The sequence below is a fragment of the Sciurus vulgaris genome (genome assembly GCF_902686455.1).
Source record: "Sciurus vulgaris genome assembly, chromosome: 8".
In the NCBI taxonomy this organism is placed as follows: domain Eukaryota; kingdom Metazoa; phylum Chordata; class Mammalia; order Rodentia; family Sciuridae; genus Sciurus; species Sciurus vulgaris.
In genome coordinates this window covers 15,573,451-15,593,300 of record NC_136468.1, presented here as the reverse complement: position 1 = coordinate 15,593,300, position 19,850 = coordinate 15,573,451, and the positions used below count along the sequence as shown (strand labels likewise).

General features: G+C 45.1%; 1 protein-coding gene across 2 annotated transcripts in view; it reads right to left on the bottom strand.

Annotated features, from left to right (window-relative positions):
- Positions 1-18,910, bottom strand: part of PARP12 (poly(ADP-ribose) polymerase family member 12) — a 39,872-nt gene extending 20,962 nt beyond the window's left edge. The window contains exons 1-5 of one of the 2 annotated variants that reach the window (XM_079152218.1): positions 18,465-18,910; positions 14,739-14,874; positions 11,745-12,045; positions 9,652-9,753; positions 3,863-3,986 (exon numbers count right to left, since the gene is read on the bottom strand). In XM_079152218.1, the coding sequence (XP_079008344.1) occupies positions 3,863-3,986; positions 9,652-9,753; positions 11,745-12,045; positions 14,739-14,874; positions 18,465-18,850 (1,049 nt within the window). In that variant the 5' untranslated portion in view covers positions 18,851-18,910. The remainder of the gene's footprint in view (positions 1-3,862; positions 3,987-9,651; positions 9,754-11,744; positions 12,046-14,738; positions 14,875-18,464) is intronic. The other variant, XM_079152217.1, reaches the window with a different exon arrangement.
- Between the last annotated feature and the right edge of the window lie 940 nt (positions 18,911-19,850).

The window sequence follows — 19,850 nt, the reverse complement described above, 5'->3', positions numbered from 1 at the left end:
AGTGGCAGAGCACTTGCCTCATACAGGAGGACCTGTCTGGTTTCGACAAAACATAAAATGCATTATTTGCAAACTAAGGAAGGGACATTCTTAGAAGACAACAAGAGTTAATATATACTGAGTGATTACTATGTGAGCCAGCCCTGTATTAATAACTTTATATATATTAGGAGATTAAGTTTTCATAACCCTATCAGCTTGGGAAGGCTAAGAAGTATGTCCCAAGGCAAAGAGCTGGTAGGCCAGGTTAAGGGGAGACTGCTCAGCCACCAGAACAGGTTTCCCTTCTCATTACCATAGACTGAAGGGAGGCCCAAAACCAGAGGGGTAAGTGAGGGCTGAGGCCAGCAGCTGTCCACAGGCTGTTTCAGTGAGTAATGACTAAGAGCCTTGGTTTGAGCAGTCATGGGGAAAAAGAGGAAATAAATGCAGGGTCTGAGGAAGGTAAGAGATTCAATTTCAAGAAAGACACTTCTGCATAAAGCCAGGGCCCTGAAAGACTATGCATCTTTAGTAATGGGGCCTGGGGAGGGGACCTGCCTTGGCAAGGCAGTCAGCAAGAAAATTTGTCTGCATTCATGCTGGATCTGGATCAAGAGAAAAAAACTCCCCACGAACTCTTGAGCCACCCAAGCCTCACAGGGACTTTAGACTGGTTCACACTGCTGTGCAAGAGTGAGCTTTAAAGGTCATGGTTCCCAGAGAAGCCAACACAAACTCTCTCTGAAGGAATTCACCTTCAATCCAGGTCTCCAAAGAATTTCCATGAATAAAGCTTCATCAAACATAAGCTTAAAAGCAAATAACAAGACAGCATGAGAAAATTTAGTTGACAAAAATAATCAGACCACCAAGGGCTACAAACTAGCCTTTTCAGGTGCAAATATGTATAAAGTGTTTTGAAAAAGGAATTGCGTATTAAAAGTTTCAGTAAGGATTAAGACACTGGAAAAATATGACCAGGTAAATTTGAAGGGGGAAAAACCAGAATGTTTAGAAGTAAATAATAGTACACCCTTTAGAATCACAATTAGATGGGGCATACTGCATTTCAAATGAGGCTGAACTACTGAACTGGGAAATTCACTAGTGAAAGAAAAAGAATGAAAGGGAAGTTAGGAGACATAAAAGATAAAGTGAGGAAATCTCAACATGTCTAATAAGAAATCCAGAGAAGCAACACTTGAAAAGATGAAGGTTGAGAGCTCAGAAAGCTACTGTGTACATAAATAGAAAGTATCAAAGACACAAAGCTGTCAATTCTCTTGAAACTGACAGGAGTCAATGCAATTTCAATTTAAAAACACAATGGAGTTTTCTGTTAAAGCTGATGAGATTTTTAAATTTCTGAAGGAGCAAAATGCCAAGGACCAAGATAATCTGAAGGAGGTGGGGGCTTGTGTTTAATCAGATGCTAGGAGGTACCATAGACAGCGCTCTAACAAGTAAGACAGCACGGTGTTGATAGAGATGAACAGAGAGTGACCAGGTCAGATGCTGATGAGTGTATATGTGTGAATGCAGTGCCAACACAGACGTCACTGAAAACAGGTAAAAGGAAGGATAGTCTCTTTCAAAAAGTGACATTTGACACCTGATCTAAAAGTAAGCTGAGATCTGTTAACATTTTACCAAATCTGGCACTCTTTTGATGGGTTTAAAAATAAACTAACTTCTGGAAATGGACAATGGTGATGGTCACAACAATGTGAATGCACTTACTACCACTGAGCTATACATTTAAAATGTTATGTGTGTTTTATCACACCAAAAAGATTAGGTGCATTTTTTAAAGTAGTCTTTGGCAAAACTAGTAATTCATCTGCATAAGAATGACACTGGGCTCAACCTTTACCATATGAAGGGAGAGATTAAATATAGTACTATACTGAAAAGAGTAGGACTTTGACAAGAAAACTCAGGAGAATTTCTTTATGATCTTGGGTTTAATGAAGATTTCTTAAGATACCAAAAAGAAAGCCATGAAGTAAAATATGGATATATACTTTGCATTAAAAGATACCATAAATTATAAAGAAAATGTGGTATATATACACAATGAAATATTTCTCAGCCACAAAGAAGAATGAAATTATGGTGTATGCCAGTAAATGGATGGAACTGGAGACTATCATGCTAAGTGAAATAAGCCAATCCCAAAAACCCAAAGGCTGAATATTGTCTCTCATATGCAGATGCTAACTCACAATGAGGGAGGGATAGAATAATATAAGTTCATTGGATTAGACAAAGGGGAATGAAGGGAAGGAAGGAGGGACGGGAAGACTAAAGATAGTAGAATGAATCCAACAGAATTTTCCTATGTTCATATATGAACACACGACCAGTGCAACTCCACAACATGTACAACCACAAGAATGGGAAGTTATACTCCATGTATGTACAATATGCCAAAGTATACTCTACTGTCATGTATATCTAAAAAAAAGAATTTAAAAATTTTTTAAACTACAATAAATTGATCATAAGAATTTATTTAAATCATATTTAGTATCTAGATATGCAGTGAATTCCCCAAAATGAACAAATGGAATTTTTTTAAAAATTGTCCCCAGTCCCCCGAAACTGGCCAAACAGAATAGACATTTCACAGCAGAAGAAGCAAAAATGGTCAAAAGACATGTGGAGATGAGTTTTTCCTCACTAGGGATCAGGGATTTTCCAACTGAGATCATATTTACACCCAGACCAGGAAAGTGCAGATGTCAGACAACACCAATGTCAGGGGGATGAGTCATTAGACACTGCTAACAGTGCTGGTATCGTCATCTGGAATCACCTGAACTGCTGAGCATGTATGCAGCCCACCTCCTAGCAGTGCCCCTCCTGGATATTCACCCCACAGAAACTCACATGTGTACAGGAGACTAGTACAACAGGGATAAGTCTCAAAGCACTCAGAGAAAGATGCCAAACACACCAGTGCATATGGTATGGCTCCATTTTTAAGAGGTTCAAGAAGTAACAAAACTAATCTATGATACAAGAAGTCAGAACAGTAGAGGCCTAGTGGGGTGAGGCTGACTGGGAGGGACATGAGAGAGCTCTGGGGTAATGAAATACCCTGTCTCAACCAGTTTTGCTACATGAGTGTATGTATTCATCAAAACTCACTGAAGTACATGCTTAATATCTGTGTACATCATTGTGTGTAAATTTTGCCTCAAAAAGAAAGACTATGGTGGATATGTGAACCATTTAATCCTCCTAAGGAGAGTAATTTGTTTCACATACTTAACCAATAGCAATTTGCAAATTACTCAAATGTAGGCTAAGATTTTCTTCTTGGCATCATATTCTAGAAAGTTTAACCCAAACAATTTTAAGTATTTGAAAACAAAGCTACCTGATACTTTCCCATTTACAATGAATTAACTGAATAAAACTACTGGCACAAGCTTAGAAAAATAAAAAAAAGTTAAATGCTAAACAATAAACAGTAGTTCAGCTATATAACTTCACAGAAACGGCTAAAACTTCACAAATAATTACCTCTCACTTTTCTGCAATAACAATGAATTAATATATGTGATCAATTATAGCAGCAAATAATTGAGAACTCACTTGATCATGGTACCATCTTCTTCTTTCCCCCTAATTCCTCCCTGAAAGATGGGAGAACAGAGCCACCAAATTGCCAGTATGAATACGAACTTCCAATTTCCAGCCCAGTTTCTACCTCCGGACAAGAATGCTTAGAGTGTGTGAAGAGTCTGTGTGTATGTGTGTATGTGTGTGTGTATAAAGACCATCAAAACAAAACACTGCTGATTGAACGAAACTTTCAACACTACACACAGAAATTCAGGCATGAAACAGAGACAAGGGACATGCTTCCTACCTGTCTTTCCTGGGATTGCTATATGCCTCTTCAATAAGCTCCATTTTGTCCAAATCCTTCCATTTGCCTCCATCCAAGAACTGCCACCGATATGGCAAATGGAAATGAACTCTATGGCACTTATCTAAAATAGAAACATAAAGTGGTAAAACAGCCTGGAAATACATGGCTTGGCCACACACTGTGGCTGTCAATGGGTATAGTCCTGCCTGCTGACCTGAGAATACTCTGCCAAGTTGTGGAAGTCTTTGTTTTCTTAGTGCAGTCATACCTGAGCATTTAGATACTGAAATACTTTGTATATTTTAATAGTACCTTACAATAATTTTTAAACATTTGTACATTGGTGGGTTACATCATCTATGAATTTCATTTCATGATTACAAAGAAACTGATCACAGGCTGGGCACAGTGGTACTTACCAGAAATTCAGCTACTCAGGGAACTCAGAGGAGAGGGGTGCAATTTTGAGGACAGCCTGGAAAATGCAATGAGACCCTGTCTCCAAAAATAGGTTCCTTGAAGGGGACTGATTGTTCAATATCTCCATACACGTGGCATGTGGATGGGCAGAGTTCAGAGACAAAGTCAGATTCACCTCTACTATAAACCCACTCCAACCCCAACAGGTCCAACAGGTGGTGGGCCAAGCAGTGCAGTTCTAGCTACTCAGGTATGTTCTGGCTGCCAGCAGACTTCCCCCTCCCTCAACCCCACCTCCATACACCACAGGTCTTCCCACTCACTGCTCTGCCCTACCAATATTAACGTTCCTCCCCTCCACCATCCCTGGGCTCCTAGGCAGCCACATCTCTGCCTTGTCACTCTGAGGACATGCTGCCTAACCTTTGCTCTAACCAGCCCTGCCACTGGAACACAGCCTCCACCTTCTCTCTGCCTTTTAACAGCCTCTGAGAGATTCTGTGACAGCTACAGAAGGTCACTGGAGAGAACGTGGAAGGAGAATAGGAAAGAATAGGAGGCTGCTGCACTCTGACACAGAGCTACCGCCAAGATATATGCTATAGGTAGAAAGAGACAATGCCATGCAGAACGCATCCAGGTAGAAAACGGGAAAGATCAGAGATACTCTTGACTAAATACACTTATGCAGACGTTATTTTTTGTATAGGAGAACTGGGTGACTACAGAAAAAGTTATAAGGAAAGATTTGTCATATTTGTATATTTCGAATTTTGAACCATGAGAATATATTCCAAAAAGTTAAATATCCAGTTAAGGAAAAAAGGCAAAAGTCTGCTAGTGTACCTGTGTAAGAACAAAACTGAATAGACATATACTTGTACACATATGAATGGATATTTAAAGACTGAGTAATCGTTGTTTCTTGGGAAAGGCCTGAGAGCAAAGGAAAACAGGTGTGAGGAAGAGTTGTACTGTCCTTTGTACATTTTTATTCATATTTCAAAATAATACTAATGAAGTTTGGCTGATTTGACACTTGAAAAAAATCAATATTTTCTAAAATTATATGCATTCCTTCAGGCACACTCAATGCCAGTTCCTTTCCAGAGTCTGCTATAGAAGGGCACTACAGAGACGGAGACTGGGGGCGGGGACCACGGAGGAGCACGGGGATGTTGTGAGGGCTTTTCAAAGACCAGGCCTGGGCGAGACGGACAGGGCAAACAATAACTTTGAACAGAGGGCTCAAGGGACAAGCTGCTGGTGCCCACATGAGGACACCTCTGAGCTCAACAAAGAGGGACACATGACTTCAGGCACTTTAGATCCCCTAACTCATCCAGAGTTTGAGCATGGATAGGTCACACTAGGCCAAGTGACCTCTTAGACTCTTGATAAGGAGCACACACGATGGGTAATAAAGGGCTGAGTCAAGAGTGATAAGGCCAGGCTATGGTGCAGAGGTCATGATCAAGGAAGAGTTCCTGTTCCCTCCCTGAAGGGGACGAAGGGAAACGATCAGGGACGAGAACAGAGAGGCCTCCCCAGAACACCCCAATATATATTTTTTTTAGTGGTGCTGGGGATTGAACCCAGGGCCTTGTGCATATAAGGCAAGCACTCTACCAACTGAGCCATACCCCCAGCCCTACACCCCAATATTGAGAGGCTGCATCTACAAATTCTAAGCATAGGTGAATCCTGGGCAGCCTGAAGCAAAGCTCCCCATGAGAAAGCACCCCCTCAGGAAGGTGCACCCTGCCACGACCCAGCAGACAGACGTTTCCTCCAGAAGGACCCAGGGACCTGGGGAAAGCACTGTGGTCAAACAGCAAACTCAGAAGCAAGCATGAAGGCCACACTGCTCATAGCTGGAAGGTACCCAGGAATTGTCACTGCAACCAAATGGCTGGTGAGAGTTCTGGCACAGAGGTAAAAGGTACAGGCCCCTTTCCCTTGTCCTCATCTTCCCTGATCCTCTGTCCCCTTTCTCTACTTTCTTTCCCTCCTTCTAATATCCCCCACCTCACTGGAGCATTCCAGAGTCTAGGCTTTCTAGAAGGTAAGTCTCAGAAATCCAAATCAATTGGGCAGGCAAAGCAATCACATTCACCTCCCTACATCCCTTAAAATGACAGGCCAGATAGAAGAGCCAACCCAAAAGCCCAGGAAAACAATAAAAAGTACCATCAAAAGACCATACTTGTTTAAGAATCCCTGAACTAGGGCTGGGGCTGTAGGTCAATGGCAAAGCACTTGCTAGCATGTGTGAGGTACTGGGTTCGATCCTTAGCACCACACACAAAAAAAAATAAAATAAAGGCATACTGCCCATCTACAACTACAAAAAAAAATTTTTTTTAAAGAATTCCTAAACTATGCAGCAGACAGAACCAAACTAACATAAAAAGAGAAAAACTCAGCAAACTATGCAGACGATTCAGGGACTTCACAGACTTAGGACCAGATGAAACTCTTAGACCCATCACAATGCAAACGAGGGGAGCCACTGGAGTGGGACTCCCCTACTCAACTTGCTTGGACTGCCCAAACATGCAGTCTGATTCCCAGGTGAACGTGCAAGTGTGGACATCGGGCTGCAGAGAGAGAAAAGCACCTGAGATGGCCACCGAGTCTCCTCAAGTCCCTGGCTACATGCCAGCAGGACACACACATATTACTGAGACAAAGCCTCTGTGATGGAATCACAATCAGTCCCCCGGAATCAACCAGAAGACACAAATGGGTTTGTCAAGTACAATACGACAGCCAGGCAAGAATGACCAAACACACAAGGGAAAACAGTGGCAAGGGGCAGCAAGCCCACCCAGGAGAAGCAATACCCAGGGAAATAACTATCAAACAGACAGGTGTTAACAGTCACACATAAACATAAAGCTTACACCTTTACAATTTCTAGGAAAAAATAAAACACAAGAGAATATTTGTCTTACACAAATATTTTAGATTACAAAAAAAACAAAAAAGGCATTAAAATGGACATCACATGGACATTATATTAAATGAACATTAGTGTCAAAATACCAATTCTTGAAAAGACAATGAACATCAAAGAGACTGACAGAATGGATTTTCAACATACATAATATAAAAAACTCTTCCAACTCAATAAAGAGAGATTAAATGACTCAATAAAAAAGGCAAAATAGTCACAAAAGATCAATATTGTATGATTCCATGTATATGAAATATCTAGGCAAATACATAGAGACAGACATAAATCTGTAGTTGCCAGGAGCTGGGGGAAGGAATACTAAATGGTATGGATTTTTAGAGGTAATGAAAATGTCCTGATACTGACTGTGATAATGGTTGCACAATTCTGTTACTAAACTAAAAACTACGAAATGGGTGAATTGTGTGGTTTGTGACATATTCGCTATTTTCTTTTTTTTTAATTTTTTTTTTTTTTTGGTTGTTAATAGACCTTTATTTTATTCATTTATTTATATGCAATGCTGAGACTCGAATCCAGTGCTTCACACATGCTAGGCAAGCGCTCTACCACTGAGCCACGACCCCAGCAGCTCACTATTTTCATAAAACACAAAAAATACAAAAGATTTGACAGGTATTTCATAGAAAATACAAAACTGTCCAACAAGCATATGAAAATAAATGTTAACCACCATTAATCACCAGAGAGATGCAAATTAAAACCACAATGAGATCCACTATTCACTTCTAGGCTGAAATTTAACACTATTAATACCAAGTATTGGCAAAGAGGTAGAGCAACTAGAACTTTTATACATTGCTGTTGGGAATGTAAAATACTACATCCATTTTGGAAGCCAATTTGTCAGTTTCTTTTAAGGTTAAGTATGCATCATAACCCAGTAATTTCCACTTCTAGGTCTTTACCTAAGAGAAATGACAATAATTTATATGAGAAATTACGCATGAATACTTATAGTTTTATTTATAAAAGTCAAAAACTGGAAACAACCCAAATGTTCACCAACATATGAATGGATAAGCAAACTGCAGTCAATCCATGCAATGGACTACTACTCAGCAGTAAAAAGGAATAAACTACTAAATAAGACAGCATGCTAATTCCCAAAAACATGATGAGAGGGAGAGAAGCCAGGCACAAGAAAATACAGAGAATACATACTAAATGATTTCATCCACATGAAATTCTAGAAAAGGCAAATCTAACCTACAGTGTTAAACATTAGATCAAGAATTTGTAGAGTTGGTAAATTGTAGGGTAAGAATTAAATATAAAGGGGCATTGGAGTGAAGAACTATTCCATATGCTGATTATACTGATGGTATCATATACATTTATTAAAACTCAGAACTATATATTTTAAGTTCATGCATTTTATGTGTAAATTATTTCTTAAGAAATTTGATTTTAAAATGTAAATATATACATACATATATAGCACTCTTTGACCGAGTGTTAAGAATCAATCTATGAAAAGACACATGTATACTTGCATGCTTAATGGAACATCACCAATTGAATACTAGACAGCTGCTTTAAAAATGAGGTGGACTTACACATGCTAACATGGAAAAAAAAAATCTCCAAACACACCATTACATAAAGTTGCAGATTGAATAGCATGTTTTCACAAGCTCCCATCTGTTTAAAAAAATGTAAAACAAATATCACGACCACACAGTAAGTGTTTACCTTTGGGGAGGGATGAAGAAGGACTTCCTGCTTTACTCTGTATTATCTGACTCTTTCACAAAGTGAAATCGCTTGGGTTACTTTTAAAGACTGAAAATGAAACAAGAAGTTTTGGTGGTTGCTTTTAAAGGGGAATCACTGAACTTGAGAAGAAAGTTTGCTTCAGTCGAAGGCCAGGTTAGCAGTTATAAAGAAAACAAAAGTTTAGTGAAAATACACCCACACACTGCTACTTCTGATAAAAGAGGGACTAAGGGGTTCACTGGATCAATACAGAGGACACAGCTAACTTATGTAATCCAAGAATTAATGTGTCTCTTCTCTTCCACCGAGTTCTCTTCCAGTTTCTAATGCTCCCGTAGGCCTATTGTTATTCTTTAGAAGTGACACTTACCTTGGATTTCACAAAGAACTAAGCATTTCTGTCTCAAGCAGGTCTATGGCCCTGTGCCAAGTTGATCAAGGGTCAACATTAGGCATTTATTTGCTTAGAGATCCAAACTGTTACGTTTCTAAAACTCACCTACAGTCTCATTTTTAGGAATTCCAAGAATTCCTGCCATCCTCAACACCCCAACAAAACAGCTTTAGAATTGGTTTGGCCAAAGTGCCAGGCCCCCCTCCTCTCTCGAGGAACAAAGAAGTAGTCACCCCTCCCAAGAGAGGGAGGAAAGGCCCTACTCCAGCTTACCTTGAAAGCTACAACTTTTCCGAATATGGTACAAGCAGATCTGATCACTCTCCTCCTGTGTAGGAGTGTTCGGGGACACAGAACCTGAACTGTCTCTTCTTTCTATAAAGAAACACCACAAAGATGTGTCACTTTCCAGAGATGTAGAGTTACAGTAGTTAAGGTACAAAGGGGAAAAAAAAGAACTCATTCATTTCTCAGCACAAAACCGAAACAGAAAGCACACCAGACTCACAGGTAGGAACTCTGCTTTTCAGGGAGAAGCCAGGAGCCAAGGCCACATTGCTGCTTACCAAACCAAGGACACCCCAGAGGGCTCTTTTCTCAACTCTAGCTGTTCGCCCAAATCACAAGGAGAGGACAAATGGAGGACTACTTTCTAAAAACAAGGTTTGATTTTATATAACAAATACTTACTAATGAACTCTTAGAATCGGGTATTAATAACCAAGAATATGAAAATATATGGAAAGTTTACACCTACAAATGAAACCTCTTAAATTAATTTTGTTAATTAAAAGGTTCTTAATATAAAAAGGGTAAGGAAGTGTTTTCAGAGTTTGCCTTTCCTAGTACCACTCCAGTGAGTCTTTATCTATTACATTTACCACTACCCACTTACCCCTAAATAAGCATACAAAATTCATTTGTGACCGCTCCCTGTTTGGTATCACTTGTCACTTTGTTATTCATATTCCCTTCCTTTTTGTAAGACCCCGAGATATTCCACAGGCTGGGCCTCAAAATCTAGGCCCAGAAGGTCACCTCCTTCTCTTCCCCAGGTGGTGACTGCTCTTGGGACCAGCTATCTATCCTCCCCTCCCTTTCTAGCAAGGTCATAATCCAAAGGACACTCTTAAACATTCATTTAAAGCAAAACCTGACTATTTCTGGGCTTCCTAAAGTTGTACGAGCTTAACAAAACATAAAAGAAAATGTAAAGGAAAAATAGATACAGCAAAAACAATTGTTTAAAGAGAAAAATCAGATTAGAGTGGTGAGTGTTCACTGGTAGTCCAAGCGCTCACTTGGTATTTTAGGAAGTGACCTATCAAAAGCATAATTACTTTATAGCTCGATCAATGGGTCTGATTATGTGCTCTGAGGGGAGTCATGTCTCATATGCACTAAGATATAAGCAGAGCCCAGGACAGAGTCCAGCACATGGTAAGCCCTCAAAGACTCTAAGTTGCTAAGTGAAAGAATGGAGAACAAAGCATAGCCAGTCAACAGTCTCTATAGCAAAACCTAAAGAACACCAATGTATCATAAGCTCCCTGAGGGACTCATTATTCATCTGTCACATAACAGGTACTCAAAATATACTTACTAAATACAAAATGGAGGCATAGACCTGTAGTCCGTTACTAGAATGACTGAGGCAGAAGGATCACTTGATCCCAGAAATTCAAGGTCAGCCTGGGCAGCATGTTTTTTTACATTTTTTTCACTTACATTTTGATCATCTCTGTATAGGCTGGCCTCAAATCTCAGCATAAAAAGAATCCATCTCAAAATTAAAAAAAAAAAAAAAAAAAAAAAAAAAACTTTTCAAAATTTCCCTATTTACCTGTCACTGCATCTGACATTCCTTTAAAAAAATAAGTATACTTGCACATACATTTATTGAATAATTACTGTGGGCTCACTGTCTAGGTGCCAAGGCCAAAGTTAAAATGTGCTTCTTTCACTCATTTTGTAAGATCAAAACAGAATACAATGCAAAGGATGCCCCTAAAGCTGTGAGCATGGCATTCTTACTCTGGGGTCCCTCTCTGAAAGGCCAGCTCTCCAGGGGGCAGGACACAGAAGACTTGCATAGGGGGAAGAACTGAGGCTCCCACTTCGCTGCAAAACAGCCCCTTCTAGAATTCAGTCACATTGTTAACTGATGTTAACTCACATTGCCTAGAACACCTTGTTTGACCATGTCTATGATTTCAACTTGTCCTCACAACCACCCCTAGGAAAGTATCAGCAACTCCATTTTCCCCAAAGAAGGCCAGATTCAGTCCAGCCACACATTCTATTTACTGGCTAAATGGAATCCAGGATCCCCATCCAAGGGCCTGTAGCACTTGCCACAGCCTTACCAGAAGTCCCCTGAGGGCCTGCAGGAGGAGGGTGCCCTTTGTTGGGGGCAGAGCTCCTGTTCTTGATATCATATGCATTTCTGTAAATGGAAGGCAGCCTGTTCACCAGGTCGGAGCTCATGCCCAATTTCTCCAATTTCTCCAGATTCTCAGAATGAGAGAAATCATGGGATCTCTTACAGCTGTCACCAAACATGCACTCCCCCTGTAAAAAGTACTGGCAGATATGGAGTTTGACACATTGCTTCTGAAAGGAACAAGAGCCAAAGGGTCCATCTCCTTTGTTGTAATGTAGGCAGATCTGTTGACAGAGAGAGAAAAGGACATGAGCCCAAGAAGGCCTCCAACCATACACCTCACCACCCACCAGGGAGCGTGATAAGGGACCTTGGAGCCACGGTGAGAGTCCACAGATAGGAAACCATCCCTCATTTAGGTTGATGGCTGCCAGCACATGCCCTCAGCTAAAACAGGAACCAGGCGGAAAGCAGATTGCCTGGAAACAGCTCCTCCACTGGGAGATCCAAAACCTTCTAGCAGAAGTGCTCCCTTCACGGGGCAGCACTTTATGTGGGACCAGAGGCAGCCTCCCGATGACTCCCAGCCCTCCTACACTCAGCACAGAGCCTCGCCAACTATCCCCCCCAGGCCCCATCTCTGCCAACTCTCCTTTCTACACTTCAGGGTAAGAGAGGCTCTGAGGGCTAAAACATCTTAGAGAAAGCCAAACACCACTCCTCCGTATCTCGAGAGTGCTGACAGACTCCCAGGAGTTCAACAGCTGGCCCCGATCACACAGCTATCCACAGCGCCTTTGTTGAACTGGGTTGTTGGCAAACCTGCTACTTGAACTTCAATCAACTTCTCCCTTTCCACATTCCAAATTCCTGAGAATGGGAACCAGGTGAGAGACCACCAAGGACCCCCGCCTCAGTTCACAAGCATTACATTTCACAAGCTGTTGGAACACCCCAGAGGACTATGGAACCCAAGCTACCGTCAGCAAGGTCCCCCACTCTGAGGATGAAAGCCCCGAGGGAAAAGGCCAGACAGCTGGGTTCTAAGAACCATTCTGCCACTTACAAGCAGTGGACTTTGGGCCAGCCACTCATCAGCTCTGGATTTCATTTTGTGATCCCTAAGACAGCAAGAGTGCCACCTACATCACAGGGTTGTTGTGAGGACTAAATAGGAAACATGGAAGGGCCAATATGATGCCTACACGTGGCAGGTGGCTGATTCATGGGTGGGCACCCCCAGCTGGTCATCTGGTAAGGGACTAGATCAACAGCAGAAGTCCTGGCAGGACAGCCACATTACGGCTAGGTTCAGGTCTCAGCTCCCATTGCTGGCAGGGTGTTCTCAGCCAACCTGCCCACCCAGGCAGACAAGGGCTACATAACTTGTCATTCACTGGTCACCATCTGCCTGCCTTCTTCTGATTCACTGTTCACACTACAGACAAGATGACGTCTCCCAAATGTTAATGTCCACTCTCCAAACACAATGCCACACACTCCTTCCCGGCCTACAGAATACCTGCATCAAGGAGCCTCTGTCCACCCATTTCTCCTTCTTCCCCCTCCTCTGCCCCGCATTCAGGTCACACCGAGCCTCATGCCCCTGACTGTGCCGGCTCCCTCCCCTCTGGGGCACAGAGAACAGTCTCAGAGAACACAGCTCCTCTCCCCAAACCTGCCTCCCAGTCCCTTTCTTCCTCTCACGCATCCTTCAGCGCTCAGTAGGTATCTTCGGTTTCAGGATGCCTTTCCCAGTGCCCAGACTCCAGTACACGGGCTCTTTGAGGGTATCTCAAACAAAGCCTTGTGCACCCCACCTGTCTCACCATTCAAGGTGTCTCCTGGAAGGGCAGGGCAGAGCCTTTTATCTCCTGATCCCCATGCCTAATGCACAGAGGATATTCAGAAAGGTTAGCTGAATGAAATCAACATTAATTTTCAAAACGCAAAAGAAAAAAGTTAACATCTATTATGTGCTAGTCACAATGCTATGATAGCACCTTTTCAGATGGGTGACTCTTATTGAATATGGAAGCATTTTCATTAAAATACGCCAATCTTTGTTCCCTCAAATCAGAAATAGCACCAAAGCATCCCATGTAACCTGTGTTGGCCATAGGAGTGGATAGCACTCAGATCTCCTGCAGCATACACAAAACTCAACGCCCAGCTCTGCTCTAGAGCCACTGCCTTGTTCATGCTGGGGGGCCTTGCCAAGCCTATGATGGCACACACTAATCCTAAAGCAGAACCCATCCAGTGAATCACAGGACAGCTCTTACAGCCACCACAGCTCCAGTGCTGCCTGAGGGCCTGGTGGATCCTTTCCTGCAGTCAGTCTTCCTACCCAACCCCTTTTCCCCTGTCTCCTGCCATGAATGTTAGACCTGCCTCACCGCTGTCCAAAAGTTCTTCCTACCCTCTCCTGCTCCCTACCCCAATTAATTTCTCATACTTCTAATCCCCACCCACCAACTTCTACAGAACCAGTGCAGGGAGCTTTACTCAATCTGAGAATTCACATCAGCTTATTTTTTAAATTTACTGGGTGCAGTGAGTACAGAGAGCATCCTTGGCTGTCAGCAGCTACGGAAGGTTTCTCCACAGACCAACTGGGTCCAGCGATACCCAGCAGCGGGTCCCAACTCCTGCTACACAGGAATGAGCTGCTGGCACCTCTCATTCCTCTCAGCTCTACGTAAGTAACACTTACTGGAGGCATTGGCCAAACAGACCTCCCCAACCTCATGAAGCCCTGCAAGTGACACAACAGCCCAACTGATAAAGAATAAAAGGTTTCAAGAGGAAGGAGACTGGCCCAAGGTCACAGGTCTAGAAATCAGCAGAACTGGAAATTAAATCCAGGTCTCCATGATGCAGTTGGCCTCTCTTCAACCATTATATTTCCTTATTTTCCAGTCATCTGGTCTTTTCCATATTCCACTCAGGGACCTCTTCCCCGACTGGCACTCACTTCAGGCAAAAGCCAGGGGTCATTCTGAAGCAAGAGTTGGCACAGCTCACTATAGGTGAGGTGGTCGACGCCATGAGATCTCAGCACGCTCAGGTTGTGATCGGTTGTCAAGCTGTGACCATTTCTACAGTTCTTCCTGCAAAGGAAGCAGAGATGGTGTTGCAAGCTACTTTGTCTCCCCACCCCAACCCAAATTCTTATGTTGGAGTCCTAACTCCTAGAACCTCAGAATGTGACTGTATTCAGAGACAGGGTCTTAAAAGAAGTAATTAAATTAAAATGAGGTCATTAGAGTGGACCCTAATCCAGTATAACTGATTCTTTAGAAAAGACAGGACACAGACATACATAGAGAAAAGACCATGTGAAGACACCGTGAGAAGGTAGCCAAGGAAAGCAGCCTCTAAAGAAACCAACCCTGCAACATCTTATTGCAGAATTGTGAGAAAATAAGTTTCGATTGGTGAAGCCACCCAGTATATGGCATTTTGTTACAGCAGCCTGGCAAACTTAACACAACCAGTGAAATCAGTCTTCATGGCCATTTTTCAGGAACACTTCCAGACAGTGCTTTACAAGCACCAGAGGAAAACCAGCATGTCTATGTAATAAAAACAATGTTTATTTACCAAGAAAAAGATGGGACTAAGCAATGTCTGAGGCCCAGGACAACTCCTGAGGACATTCAATATGATGATGAATGATGGGGTCAACATCCAAAGAGGCCTCACAGCACACTGGCTATCATTAAGCACTTTTAAACATGTGTTGAATAAATGGTCAGGGTGCCTTAAGGCATCGTGTGCATACACACATACACACACACACACACACACACACACACACTACCTGAGCCCAGCCCTTTTTCACCTCTCTTCCTCCATACTTTCAATCCTCACACATCTGATGAGCATGAACTGGGTGAGGATCCAAAGGTACCCCATCTCGAGGATCCAAAGATAAACCTTTAAATGACGGCCTGGGTCTCCAGGCCCAGGAAGAGTCAGGCAGATAACGTTTGTTCAGTCCAGACACTGACATTCCACATAGGCTGTGCTTATAAGCACCTCAAAAGAACACCAATCCCCTGATCTCCCCCAGAACCTGCACCTCCCACTGTCTCTTCCATCTCAGTCAAAGGCAATGACCCTCTTCCAACCACATGCACCAAAATCTTGAGGTCATTCTTGACTCCTTTCTTCTCCTTTTCAGTGAAGGCAACAGAAACAGATGACGTAAATACAGAGTGGAAAGTGCAAGGTCAGATGCAGTGAGAACACAGCAGCACAGAAGGAAGAAGTATCCCAGTCTAAGAAGGGAAGAGGACTGGGGAAGAATCACAAGAGGGTGCTGAAAGGTATAAAGCCTTCAGATAAACATGGGAAGGGCAAGGAAGAACCAGGCAAGGAGAGAAAGGCAGAACATCACAGGTAGAAAGACAAATAGTTGGTGCTGCCAGAGCCTGATGATTGTTAATGATGATGATTAATGATGACAATGACAACAACTAAAACTTACTAAGCATCTACCATATACCAAGGACTGCCTAAATGTTTCATGAGTTAACTCAGTTCTCAACAAGCCCATGAGATGAGTAATATTATCATCCCCATTTCACAGACGAGGGAAGTGAGGCTCAGTTGTAAAGCCACTTGCCCAAGGTCACCAGGCAAGGAGCAGAGCTATGTTGAATCAAGGTGAACTACTTCTTGTGACTGTGCTCTTGACCCCCGCCTCCTGAGTACAGGATTGGGAATGAGGGACCAGAACTCCTCAACTCTGCAGCAGGTCCGTTTCCCATAGACCTGATCTTGTGACCAGGAAGATAAATCACAGGGAAAACAAAGTGTAGCCAACCACACCACTCTTCCTTGAATGAGTCAGAGAAGGATGGTTCAAGAAACTTCCTTATGTAAATGAGGGAAATGAGAAAGGTGAAGAATGAAGAAAAGACTCAAGTCGTTTAGGCCAGTAAACATCAGATGTCCAGATTTCCAAGACAAAGAAAATTTGACCCTAAATTTTAGGAACTAGCATAATGGAAAAGCCATCTTTATTCTACCAATTACACAATTAAAAAGACTGGTCAGTGATCCCCATCACTGGCCCCTTCCAGACACCACTCATTGTGGGTCTTCATCTGGGCTACTGCTCTAGGTTCTCCTGAGGTGCCTCATCCCTGCAGGGCAGATTTCCCAGGGTTCCACCCTCCGCCTCTTTACATGCTTCAGGCTCTTTCAGGCTCCTCCCCAAATCTGATCCACTCCTGGGACTGAAGCCATATCACTCATCACCCCAAATCTTTCATATCAGCATCATGGGCAGCCCAGCCTCCTTCCCAAGTTTCATATAGAACTAAAGCCCTCCTCTGCTCTCTCAGTTCACAGTAGGACCAGAAACCCAAGAGTGGTCAGTTCTCCACAGCCTCTCTCCACACTCACCAACTCCTAAACTTCCCAAAATTTCTCACATATGTACCCCTTGGAATATTAGAATACCCCAGAAGTACTCTAATCTGGACACTTCTGGGTAGCTGGAGACATTCCCTAGCACTCTTGTATCTAGGTAGGGTCCTGAGACAGCTTCTAGTCCGTGGGGGTCTACAACTTGTAGACCTGGTCCATGAAAGTGTCCCATGTTCATCTTTTCCATCTACCTTTTCAACTTGATACCTAGAATGGCCCCAAGCGCCAAGTATTGAGGAGGGCAGAGTCTAGGTCAGTCAGCCTGGGTCCCTGAATGACAGCATGGATCAAGGTCCCTGCCCCAGACTATTAGACCTGACATGAGTAAGAAACACATCTACTGTTGTGAAGACAAAAGAGTGAGAGTAAGGAAGGACAAAAGAAGGGAGGAAATAATTCTAGATAACTGGGCTAGTTTCCAAGCAGGTCCTTCTGATGTCTTCCTCTAAATCAACATTCTCACCATCACCTAAGACCTCTTCTAAAATGCAAACTCCGTGGCTGCTCTCTCCTGCCACTTGATGGGGTGAGGTCCCAATTCTTTTTGCATAAACCTCCATTCCACACAACTCACCGACCACCTGCCATGGGCAGAGCACGGGTGGGTGCTAGGTGCTGAGCAGACAGCCATCCAGAACAAGACGGCTAGGGTCTTTGTCCTTACAGCATTTATATTCTCCGGGGTGAGGAGACTGGACACTAAGATGTGATAAACAAGGGGAAAGGGCTCCAAAGGAAGTGATCTTTGAGTTGAGGTCCGAGGCATTAACAGGACAGAGCGGGAAGAGCCTTCAAGGCAGAAGGCGGCAACCAGATGAGCCTCGGCTGGGAGGGGTGTTCCCCGTAACAAGGACTCCTGAAGGGTGGCCAGGAACCAGTTCGCTAAGGACCAAGAGGGCAATGAGAGGGACATGGGCGGCTAAGCGGGTAGCGAGGTGCGTGGTTTCCAACGGCTGGTTCACACTGCCTGGCCCTCCCAGGCAGCTCTGGAGACCTGGCGCGGCCACCCTCTCTCCCCCACCCCACACCCCGCACCCAGGGTGTACCTCCTGACACCGTGCTCCATGGACGCCGCTGAGTTCTGTGCGTCCTGGGGAGAGGAGGACGCCACCAGACCCCGAGGCCCTCTCCCAGTGCTCAACAGAGGCCCGCCGTGGTGAACAGAGACGGCGAGGCCACGGGACGCCCACCTGAACCCAGGCCCGCTGGGGGTGAGCCGGCGCCCGCGGCCCGCTCCCGCCCGCCCGGCGCGGCGCCTTACCCGGCCCTCGGGAACTTGCAGGCGCCGCAGACCATGAACTTGCAGAGGTGCAGCTGCGCGCAGAGCCCCGCGCAGCCGGGCTTGGAGCCGTGGTGCGCGCGGCACAGGCGCAGCGGCGAGGCGGCCAGCACCACGCGCTCGGGGGCCGCCGCCACCGCGCCGCCCGCGCCGGCCCGCGCCACCACCACGAAGCGCCCGCGCTCTCGCAGCAGCCGCTCCAGCGCGTCGGTGCCCACGCTGATCCGCAAGCGGCGCCGCAGCTCCAGCAGCTCCAAGGCGCCCCCAGCAGCGCACAGCACCTGGGTCACCTCGCCCACCACGACGGCGTCGGCCTGGGCCATGGCCGTCGGACCGCGGGCTGGCGCGACGCCGGCGGCGACCGACATGGGGCGGCCCGGCTGCTCCCGCGGGGTGGAGAGGCTGGCGGGAAGCGAAACTGAAAGCGGGCCGGGCGGCGGAAAACAGAACCTGTGCGGCCTCGCCACGCCCCCGGGCCGCAGCTGGGCCGGCGGCCTCGCCTCAGCGCTCCCAGCTGGGCGCCGCGGGCCCGCGACGGCTCGGCGCTGACCCGCCTTCTGCAGCCTCGGGGGCTCAAAACCAGGGCCCTCAGGGGGCGTCCCCGGGCGTCGGGGAGTAGCAGCGCCTTCCGCCGGGGCCGCGCTTGCGAGCCTCACGCCTTCACCGAGGCGGCGGGCTCACTCCTCCGCCATCCTGCCCCGCGGCGGCCCGTTGGCGTTGGCCGCGCCGCTGGGGACGCCTGTCGGCCTATCGGCACGTTAAAGGAGTTCAGGCGTCGCGCAGACCACGGCTTCCTGGACGGCCCAACAGAAGCAGGGACGACGGGCGGCGAGGTGGCGCACGCCTGTAACCCCAGCCTCTTGGGAGGCTGAAGCAGGAGGATCTCAAGTTCGAGGCCAGCCTGGGCCGGGACGTGGCCGTGGTGGAGCGCTTCCCCAGCGCGTGTGGCCCTGGGCTCAATCCCCAGTGCCACACAAAAAAGCAGCAGGACAACGGATGTGGGTCCTACCCCCCGGAACAAGTGGAAACAATCGCTCCCAATTACAAAGGGCCCCCTCTTCTTTAGCCCTTGGAATCCATGCAGCGGATTCCACATTTCAAACAAAAAAGGTTATGGTCTTTAAAAAACAAGTCCGTTTCTCCCCACCCCTTCTAAATAAAGCCTGAAAAAAGTTGCAAGGCCCTTCAGAGCAAAGGACTCTCATGTGTTGCTGTGTGAGTTGTTAAAAGTCCTCCGGGTAGTGGGGGGGGGGGGGGGGTAGTTGTTGGAATTTAAAATGAGGGTGATTCTTCACCCCAGTCTTCCTTCCGGGAATCTTCCAGAAGTAAAAGGAACGGTAGTCACGTCCTCAAGCATTTCGATGGCAC